This window comes from Panulirus ornatus, chromosome 12 (assembly GCF_036320965.1).
Source record: "Panulirus ornatus isolate Po-2019 chromosome 12, ASM3632096v1, whole genome shotgun sequence".
NCBI classification, from domain to species: domain Eukaryota; kingdom Metazoa; phylum Arthropoda; class Malacostraca; order Decapoda; family Palinuridae; genus Panulirus; species Panulirus ornatus.
The window spans coordinates 63,923,655-63,934,780 of record NC_092235.1 but is presented as its reverse complement, the minus strand read 5'-3'; the positions used below and the strand labels follow the sequence as shown (position 1 = coordinate 63,934,780).

Genomic DNA, 11,126 nt, shown 5'->3' with positions numbered 1-11,126 from the left:
TCCCTGTACCATCTGTATTTCGTATATCAGAATCATATACTTCTGGGATATATCTGGCATCTTATTCACACAATTTCTATTCATTAGCATTTTCATTTAAAGATGTAATTTTTTGAAATTTCAAAATTTTTCTGCTGTTTTGATTTCTCTGTACTGTCTATATTTCACATTATGAAAATTATATACCTTTGGGATAAATCTAGCATCTTATTCAGTCTTTCACTCTTTGTTAATTCTTATAAAATATACAATTATTTTCACACTTTTGGGGTGGCAATTTAATTCTGAAACAATTCTTTTAACTTTTTGTCTTATACTTTACAATCCTTTAAATTAAAAACTAATAAAAAAAAAAAATTTCAATTTCTAAATCCTTCCTCATTCATTCTCTTCGTATGTCCAAACCATTTCAGCACACTGTCTTCAGCTCTCTCAACCACATTCTTCTTATTACCATACCTCTCTCTTACTCTTCTGTAAATCACTAAATCAAACCACCTTCTACCACATAATGTCCTTAAATGTTTCATATTCAACACATCCACCCTCCCTGCACATCATCATCTAGATCCCATTACCCTTCCCCTTCCTTCCTCCACCTGTGAAATGTGTATCTTCTTAGTCTGTCTTTTTCACTCATCCTCTCCACACTATATGCCTTAAGCATATCAACACACCCTGGTTAGATCTCTAAATCCTATTGTATCTCAGTTACCACCAAACACCTATCCCTTACACTCCTATTGTATCTCAGTTACCACCAAACACCTCTCCCTTACACTGTCATTGTTTGCATGATTACCACTGTGTATATATCAACAAGGAATTAACATTAAATGCCAGAAATATGAACTTCAACTAATGCAGTGCTGAACCGAATTCTTTAATCTATATCATATTTCATTCCTATACTTACTGATGAAGAGGTGTATCTGCTGTAGGTGTGTATGGAGTATATGGAGTGTAGGGCTCCTGAAGCTCTGAGGCTGGAGTCATGGGTGTCATGGGTGGAGCATCATATTCTGGAGGGGGTTCATCCATACGGATTCGTTTCCCTCCTCGCCGCAACATCTTCCAAATCTGAAAATTTAAGTTTACTTATTACACCTCAAAACCCTCAATAACAGAATATCATTAACACCGATAAATGCTGCCATCACTCTTTAACATCAAGGATATTCCAAGAAACTCAATTCATTCAAATCATTAGAATACATCTTACTGTAATGGAGCATTAGCATGGCTATTCATATGTCTATCTCCATGACTGAAATCAATAACTAAATGGCTTTAGGGGTTTTCTTTAAACTTGGTTGAAATGCTGGCCGTGAGTAAAGAGCACAAGCCAGATACTTTTTAGATGCCATACTTCCCAAAGGCAAAACTTTTTCAATCTATAATGGACTATACCTGGTACAGATCACTATGATTAACTATGATGGCCTGTACCAGACATAAAGACCAGCCTAGCCACCATGGAAATAGTGACTAGACAGGCCACTACTAAGTGGAATTCTGGGGAGGGAAGAGGCAGGAAAGGGTTGAGGTCATGGGAAGGGAGGGCTATGCTGGGGAAGGTTGGGGGGTCTGAGTAGGAGAGAGCTGTGCAAGGATTGGGATTTGGGGGAGGGGAAAGAGGGCCATGCGGGGTTGAGGGGTCTAGGGAAGGATGGGACATGCAGGGTGTGGGGGTTGGTGGAGGGTAGGGCAGTCCAGAGGGTGAAATATGAGAGAGGGAGGTCTACGTAGGAGGATGGAGGTTAGAAGAAGGGAGGGTCATGCAAAAGTTGGGGGTAGGGGGAAGGGAGGGACAGTGCAGTGGGGATGGACATTGGGAGAAGGGAAGGTTTTGCAGGAGGTGGGACCCATGTTACTGCAAAGCCATCCAGGGGAAGTGGGAATTGGGAATGGGAGAATTATGCAGAGGGTGGAGATCAAGGGCAAAGAGAGCCATGCAGAGGGTGGAGATCAAGGGCAAAGAGAGCCATGCAGAGGGTGGAGGTAGGGGGAAGGGTGGGATTTGCAGGGGGTGGGAGTCAAGGGAATGAAAGACCATTCACGGGAAGGGAATCAGGAAGGGGAAAGACATGAACAAGGGAAGGTCGGGGAGGTGAGGGCTGTTCAGGGTGGAAATCAGGATAGTGAATGGTTGTGCAAGGGGTGGAGGTTGATGAAAGGAGTGCCATGTGCCCCTACCCCACCAGGGGGTATGCATAGGGGTGGGGGCTGGGGAGAAGAGGGCTGTGCAGGGGTGGATGTCAGAAGAGGGATACCCATACTGACGTAGGGGGTCAGAGAGGGGAAGAGGTCAAGAAGGGAGAGCAGTGAAGAGATTTGAGCTTGGCAGAGGGGAGGGCTATGTTGGGGATGGGAGGGTCACATAACTGAGGAAGTGTTTGTGTGGTTTATGTCCAACCACTAAAGTGCCCAAAATGAACAAAACTCTGAAACCCAAAATGACTTAATTTTTGAAGTTACGTTGAAGGCCAGCCAAAGAGGCTAGTCTTCATAAGACTACAAACCATAGAAAGCTGTTTGAGACAGAAGCCCACACATATACACACACAAACACCAACTTCATACTTATTTGGTTCGTTCTGTAGGTACCAGCAGATATAAGCCAGCTAAGTCCTCGTATGCTTACAACTACAGAGGGAAGGAAATGTATCACTCAAGTCCAAGAGCAAAATGTTTCCCAAGCCATATCTATATTGTGTCACTATATTGGACTGATTTTATTTGCTTCTTTTTTAAGAAGTAAGCTGTCCATGCCCTTAGCTACTACTAATGACAGAACTTAAGGAACAAAAACTGGGTGGTGTCAGTCATAGCACATAAATTCATGCCCTTACTAAATTTTTTACTTTTCATTTAATGAGTTTCAACAATGTATTGACTGATATCCTACAGTAGTGATGCATCATAAAAAGGTGGACTGAAACACTTCTGTGATATAACGACTCATCCCCACAATTTTTTTTCTCCTCATACCACACATATTGCAAGCAGAACCTTTCCACTCAACAACATATCAAAAAAAAAAAAATCACCCCATCATGATCAATTTCTATTCTGCCATAGAAATGGATAAATTTCCAGCAACTGTATATCATGATTAGTCATATATGCACTGGCATATATGGCATACAACTCTGAAAGTTTTACTAAATTTTTTCTGAGCTGCATCCATATCATATTCATCAACAATGTTATCCTCGGTTTGCCTGTCATGAGCAACGCGAAGACCACCAAAATTAGCAAGCCTAAAATGTGCGATTTTTTCATGGTCTAAAATCCAGTATCTTTTAGTGTAAAAAGCTATACATAACGAAAAGTTATACCAACTGAATGCAGATTCATATATGAATGCCTTAGCATAATTCATGAAGCACAGGAACACATAAAGAGAGCTGCTCTAGTAACAGTATCAGCTTTGTGGCAAGTAAACAAAAACTATGAGAACCCCTAAATAAGTGAAATGAATCAAACAAGCCAAAAAATAAACACAAGAAGAGGCAAGTCATTTCTTCTGCACACACATAAGAGGTATCTGGGGGAGACAAACAAAGACTGTCAGAAAGATCCTGAAACTGCCATTATCAAGAAGGAGGCTATGAATAATGACAAGTCTGTTCTGTGTGGTTGAGACTATTATTGTTAACAGCTGACATCTAATACCTGTCATAGTTATACAGAGATTTAGACTTCAGACAAGACAAAACCACTTCGGCCAGAAAACTGTGCTTGAATACAAGTCCCCCACAATATGTAATACATTCCAAAACTACAAATATATCTCAACCTGGACTCTAATGTGCATCTGCTAGACATGGGTAAATAGTAAGCTAGGTATATACAAATGTATCAACCCTTATGTTCAAGTATTCCTTAGCTTGCCCATAGCCCCTGGAAAAAAATTTGCAATCACACTCCCTGCATATGTCATCATCCAGTAAATATACATTCAATACGAAAGTTCATCTTACTCCACTAAACTTTACTGCACTATTATACCAATGACCCAATCCAACAGCTTGTTCCCAAGCCCAGGATGCAGGGGTAAAGATCCTCGAAGACTTCACCAGGTACTCACATATAATGAGCACTACAAGCAATAGGAACTCCTGAATATTTGACTTCAGAGACAACTCTTGGGGTTTACAACAAGGTCTGGTAATCATACTTGAAGAAATATATAAAGAGTTGAAATCTTACAATGAGGAGTTACAAATCTTAAAGACTCGTGCTACAAGGATCAGCTGAGATATGTGGAACTACCCGCACTTGGATACCACCACTGAGTGGTGACATGTTTAGAATACTCAAAAAATATCTACAGTACACACTTGGCTTCATGTGAGTTTTTCTTGTAAACAGAAGTGAAATTCTCCAGAATCCTCTCCCTGTCTTAACACTCACAGTTCCTCTCCTTGTATTAACATGAAGTCCATTCCTCTCATTCTCTTTACATGAGTCCATAGGCATTCATCTCTCTAAGCTGTGTAGGTTTTTGACAGACATCTAGATAAGATATAGGGAGACAATAATCCACAATACAAGTGAATCCAATTTCTTTATTATCGAACGTGACTAGAAACTTAAGGAAATGTTACTAAGAGGAAACATTTAAGTACCAATATATCAAATCACAAGCTACTGATCGCTGATATGAGCAATTAAGCCTAGTTAAAAAGGCTGCGAGGCGGCACACCATTGTTATGGTTTTAAGCAATTTCGAGATGCTATGTTCACCCTCAATGCACAGGTGCAATTGCCTTAGTTCATACTTACTTAGAGGTGTTTCCTTCTGCTAATTTATATGAGGTTTCGTTCGATTTGTTGGGTTTTGTGGGACCGTCTTCACCATGACAGAACACTACAAACAAACTATGACGTCAAAACATAAATTCAGGCGGGAACCATTATACAATAGTGTTCCACTGTATTTCTTGAGTAATTTGAAGTGAAATGATGTCGAAAAAATAGATTGATTATAAAGATACGACAGCCTACTATATTTTCTCATAAAGAGTAAAATTGCATATCCAATCTATATACAAAGACACTGTTCGGAGGCAGACGTTGACGCCATAGAATTACAAGTAAATTCATTCAGTTCCTATCGAAGTCTTTTATCAACTAGGGGAAAAAAAGATGTATTTATGATCCTTATGAATGGATTGAAGCTAATGTAAACTTTATATATATACTCAGCAGGTAAGTAAATATACCAATTCCCAAAGAACACATGATAATGGAGGCGGAAAGGATTTATAACTATGTGATTCTTTTATATTGCACACATGATTGATTTTTATCAATTGATCTGGTATTTCATCGTTCTTTCTCTGTTGTTTAAACAACTCCTCTAACTGGTTAGCTATGGTGCTGGTTGTCTCAAGAATCTTGGATACATCTCAGGTCTGGAGATTAGTTTATTTTCAATCCATTAAGTAGAATGTTGTGGTTTTCTCTTCGTAATAGCTTGTAATGGATATCTAATATCTTTGTTCTTTTTCTCAGAATTACATTCTCCTTTTCCCTCGTGAATATGACCTTAGAAAGCTCAGCTAATATGTTCGCTAACATGAGCATATGAAAATGTATTTTTTTCATGAGTGGAAGTATTCCAGTTGTTACCGGTAAGATTTTGTATCATTCTAATCTTTACATTATGATAATGCACACACATAAAGAAGAGTATCCTGTTTTCCAGAGTGTGAGAAATATGCAGCATTGAATATCCGCTTCATATTTTTTTTTTTTTTTTTAACTTTTAGGTGGACTATCTGGAGAGTCCCTGTTACAGATCAATAGTGCACAACATTCTCTTTGGTGAGGTGTTGATGGTAGGAGCTGGGATGTAGTGGAGCAACAACCGATGTAAACGTTCTCCCCTGGCACGTTGATCCTGTCATTACAAAACATTAGTGTTCCCCTAAAGTGTTTTGCTAGAGAGATTATAACACCTCCCTAGATTATGCACGTTTAACGAGACAAAATGTAACTTCAAACCAAAAAAAATGTACTTTTGTGAAGCTCTTTTATCAATAGGAAAAAAGTATAAATTGAAAGAACTCCATGTGAAATGCACACATAAAGAAACTTGTGTGAATAGATGTTTATTAGATATTTGGTCTTTGGTAGAGAAGTTATTATGCACTTACAAAGAAGAGAATAAAAACTTGTAAATTGATTGGAATGCAAATAAAAGGGAGGTGATGTCGCAAAAGCAAGACAAGGGAACTAAAGATACACCACATTGAACAAGGAAAAAAAATGAAAAATGTTGGATGACTGTATGTTTTTTTTGTAATTATTAGATAAACATTTCTTTGCACCTCTCACCTTAAACCGGAAGCAGTGACAGGCAGCCTGAAAGTTAACAAGCATGATAATGGATGCCTCATCTCTTGTTATTGTAAGTTGGGTTTTTGTAACACATGATTATTTACTTCGATAATATTACCTTTTTTGGACATCCAGTGAATTTCTTAGGATTGAGTTAGGCTACGTATGGTTTAGTTGAAATTGATTTTCTGGTGGTTTTTGATGTCTCTTGGTCGGTTCTGACTTTCATTGTGTTGCAAGCAAGTAGATATCAGAAACTAATATTTTACCTTTACTTTTTTATGTACTTTTCTATAATGAATAGGTAGTGGTTGTTTTTCTAGCTATTTGGTTATACAACTTATGACTCACAATTACTGACTAGTCGGCTTTAGTGGATCAAACATAGTTTTACCGACATGTCAGCACTGGTTGGTCAAATGTTGGAAATTTTTCAGTATATGGATGCAGATGTTCTGATAGACAGATTTTGTCAAAAGTGGTACCAATGGTATCCTTACGCTTCTTGCATTTGGGTAATATTTCAGATAGCAGACCTATGATTTCTAGGATTATGAATTGTATAGAGTTCTTTTGGAAATGTTAATCACTTTAAAGTGATTTGATGGTGTAGAATTTTTCATATTTGTAAAACCAATCTTTCTGTATAACTTGTTAATGGCAGAATTATGAGAGAGAGAGAGAGAGAGAGAGAGAGAGAGAGAGAGAGAGAGAGAGAGAGAGGTTATATAAGTAATGTGAAATACCGAATAGAACAGCTAACTTGCCTATTTGAATGCAACAAAGTCTTGTGGGTTTTGTTTATAGTGAAATTCCATCAATTTCAAATCAAGTACTCCACTCAAGAGTGCCATTTTCATTTGGTTTGGAAGGTAAGTACATCATGAGTTTGGGTGTCTGTTGAGACAGAGGAAGCTATCCCTGTGTGGGATCGACCTCATATGTATTCGTTGATCGCTGTATCTTTATAGACATCAGAACTCATCCAAAATATTTGCAAGACTTGGATTCAGATTTGAGGTGCATATCAGCATTAATGCATCAAAAATATAGATTTGGGTTTTCTATACCTTATAGGTGAGTTTTATTGTAATACAGTTTTATTCTGGTTGTATTTTGACTTACAATCTTCATAAAAGTCACTAGAATCTGAGCAAGTGTAAAGTGATTGTTTTTGCCTGTCATACACAGGATGGTGACTATATTTATCTCCTCAGATATAGTGCAAGGAATTAGATAATTGTGTCAGAAGAATTGTATGGGTCCCTCCTGTTCATTTCATAATTGCTAGATTTTTATGACAGTTATCAGTACATTTATTATAATCTCAAATGTTGATATGGTGTTTTATTTTACCCCAAGTTTCCTCTAATTCAAAACTCTGCCAATTCATAGATCTGCCCACTCGTGAAAATTTAAAATCATGGAGTAGGATGTCTACACCTGAAATCCCTTAATCTATATTAGCTCTAAACATTGTAAGGCATCCACTTGGGTAACTTTCTAGCTTTTCAACACCATTGTCATAGATGATAGAAAACAACAGTGTTTTCAAGAATCGATTATTATGATGTGGAGAGATTGTATAAGCTATGGGATTTTAGGCAAGGCACTTGTAATATCCTCAATTTTAAGTTTTAGCTAGATGGGCAGGGCTTTGAAGCACATGAATATTGTGGGGTAAAAACACTTTCAATTGCCAACCTTTCCTAGAGTCAGCCCTTTAGAATAGGGTTCTCCATTAACAAATTAACCCAAATGAAGGTATATTTGCCTAAGTGATATGACTTACAACCCAGATTAAGTAAATCATTTCCACTTAAGGACTTAAATGTATTGAAAATAAGCAGAGTAATTGAAGGCAATATGAAATGATATCAGATAAATGACTTGAACATTTGAATGTTGTTGATGGGTAGTCGCCAGCTGTATTCATGGGAGATAACCAGAGAGTGCTATTTCAGTCTTATTCCTTGATGATATTCAACTAGAAATGACCAGGGTATGTAGTTCATACTGGAGAAGACGAATCTCTCATGGAACTTGAGGTGTTCAAATTGGGAAGTCTCATGATGTAGCATAGCTGTAGAATGTTAGATTTTCAGTAAAAACTTAAGGAAAGTGTGGGGTTAGATCAACAGAGGATCAACCTCAAACTTTCATAACCTAATCAAACTTCAGATTTCTGATTATCGGGCTGGGCATAAGTTACTCAATACAACAAAATTGGGTCTGGAAATATTTACAAACAAGAAATTTAGCACAATGTGACATACAGTTTTTCAGCCACTCTATCCTTGGAAATTTATGGACTAAATGATTTCAGGAATTATAATTATTTTCATGATTATGTATGAAATATCTCTTTTTTGTTTTCTTCTCACATCAGGCATGTTTATGTAAGTTCTTTGATTTCTTTATAGATCACTTACCCTGATAATGTATAAAGTGTATGATTTATGGATTTGCTTACCTTACCCTCTGGTAGCTATATCATCCTGCATATATTGTGCATCTGTTTCAGGAAGACGATGATCTTCAGTATGAAGAGGAACTTTTACGAAACCCTTTTTCAGTGAAACATTGGCTTCGTTATATAGAACACAAAAAGGATGCTTCTCCAGAGAAGCTGAATAAGGTTTATGAACGATCACTGCTTCAAATGCCTGGAAGTTACAAGCTTTGGCACCAGTATTTGAGGTAAGTAGGTATATTTGGAATAGATTCAAGAGAAAGGAAGATATTACAAATTTTGAAGTGAGAAGAGCAGTAATGTTCTTAAAAGAATGGAACTTCCGGGTGTATGGAAGGTTTAGTGAGTGAGATGGTGAAGAGTGGAGTTGAGCTTGCTGTTTTGGATTTGGAGGGTGTGTGTGGCTGCATGGAAAAGTGGTTAGGTGCTTGATGAATAGCTGAAGATAATGATTGTTTGACTAGAATTAAAAACTTTTATGCTTCATCCACAGCGAGCAGGAAAAAAAATCATTTTGACATATATGCTCTACCCACAGTGAATAGGGTAATGAAATCTTAGGCGATCTCATGAAGTCTTGATAAGTTTTCTCTAATCCTCTTCCTTCATGACCATGCTCTTGTTGCTTTTGGGAAGAACTGACCCTGCAGAGAGATGTAACTTTTGAAGTATGAAAAAGCTTAATTTCTGTGTTGGTTTCCATGAACATTTTTCTTCGTTCATGTTCCTTACTCTTACATTCTTTCTCTTTTGGAAAACCTTTCTTTAAGCTGACATTGGCCACCACCAGGTTGAAATCTGTAGTGCAGGTTGGTACCAATGGCAAGGTAGCGAAGACATCTTCATGTGGAGATTGTTCATTGGCTGTAGGCTGTAGACATTTGCCTCTCCACAAAGGTAGGAGTTTAAGGGGTTTGTAACCCCCCAAGAAATCCAAGATATTTCTTGTGCCTCACTGGACACTTCCCTTGAGAGAATGTATTTTTCATACTTTCAAACTTACATGTCTTAGATGATGTAACCATTATGATTTTAAATTCTTTGTTTGAAACATTGTTCTATCAATCCTGAGGATTCATGGGAATCACCTGACTTTTTTTATGTTTATTTTCCCAAGTAGTGCCTTCTATTTGTTGAAAGGTAATTTTTTTCACACAATATCCTTCAAAGGAAACCATAGTGATTTCAAAATATTGAAAGAACTCTCCCTCCTTTTCACTCCTTTCTAAGTGTTGGAGGATCTATGCACATTATCTTTCCAGAGCTGAGATACAATACTTATTAAAGCCTTGGTCATTACTAATCCAGAGAAAGTACATTTTACACATTTCTGTCCATTCATGTGTAATTCTTTTGACTATGTTTTGCAGTAGATTTATCAATACCCTCATTTGCACACTGATACAAGGTACTGCTCATCAGTTTTAAAGGGAAATTTTTGAAAGTTCTCATGAGTGCTACAGTCAGTCTTTGACAATTTAATTTAGTCCATGACATTTTGACATGAATTGTGGCATCAGGTCAGGGGAAGCTTCATTAACTTTATGTTTTTCATTTTCACTCTAAGCACTTGAAGAAACTTCTGTTAAGGTCACTGTTACTTAGAGATAGTCCAGTGAGAGAAATATATCCTTCCCCATTGTTGTCACCACAGTCCTGGTCTCCATCATTTTAGTGATAATGGCATTACAGTAATGACAGTAAGTCTTCCATACTCTCAGTGACTGCATAATTTGATAAAGCTTACTTTGGGAATGGAAGGGGAAATAGTTGTGTAAGGGTAGTGGGAGATAGATATCTCAATACCTTTGTAAAGTTGAATTTTGAGTTTGATTTGCTCCAAGAAATACCCTTTTGGTTTGGCACAGTTAGTTGGTGTATTGACAAAGTATAACATTACAAAATGGCACAAGACACAGGCAAATCTGCACATTCTTTTTTGTCCAATCTCACAGTATATGGAGCTGCAACATATATATCATTCATTAATATATAAATAACAGCTCACATGTTTAGATACTACAGGTTGAGCCTCTTCAATTTGGCATTCTTGGGACTTGTCCATTGGCGGACCACAGAAAATGCTGGAAAACAGAAATTGACCCCTAAGGGAATCCCCGATGTAAATATAGGCCCAACCCCAAGTCTTGCCAGCTCATTCCACATACATATTGCTGTGTTATCAAAGGTAGAACAAAACTTAAAACAGGAAATAATACAATGATTAATGCATCAAGACAAGGTTTTTATTGCTACATCAGAGTACATCAGAAGTACCCCCTGATGGAGACTCCCTAGTACC

At 37.5% G+C, this 11,126-nt stretch overlaps 2 protein-coding genes across 5 annotated transcripts in view; one reads left to right on the top strand and one right to left on the bottom strand.

Moving 5' to 3' along the window:
- The window catches only part of SA1 (stromal antigen), a 171,269-nt gene extending 166,343 nt beyond the window's left edge, over positions 1–4,926 (bottom strand). For all 3 annotated transcript variants that reach the window (XM_071668063.1, XM_071668065.1, XM_071668064.1), the window contains exons 1-2: positions 4,792–4,926; positions 917–1,080 (exon numbers count right to left, since the gene is read on the bottom strand). In XM_071668063.1, coding sequence (XP_071524164.1) covers positions 917–1,071 — 155 coding nt within the window. In that variant the 5' untranslated portion in view covers positions 1,072–1,080; positions 4,792–4,926. The remainder of the gene's footprint in view (positions 1–916; positions 1,081–4,791) is intronic.
- A 940-nt stretch (positions 4,927–5,866) lies between these two features.
- The window catches only part of fand (Pre-mRNA-splicing factor SYF1 fand), a 54,538-nt gene continuing 49,278 nt past the window's right edge, over positions 5,867–11,126 (top strand). The window contains exons 1-2 of one of the 2 annotated variants that reach the window (XM_071668058.1): positions 5,867–6,421; positions 8,876–9,051. In XM_071668058.1, coding sequence (XP_071524159.1) covers positions 6,392–6,421; positions 8,876–9,051 — 206 coding nt within the window. In that variant the 5' untranslated portion in view covers positions 5,867–6,391. The remainder of the gene's footprint in view (positions 6,422–8,875; positions 9,052–11,126) is intronic. The other variant, XM_071668059.1, reaches the window with a different exon arrangement.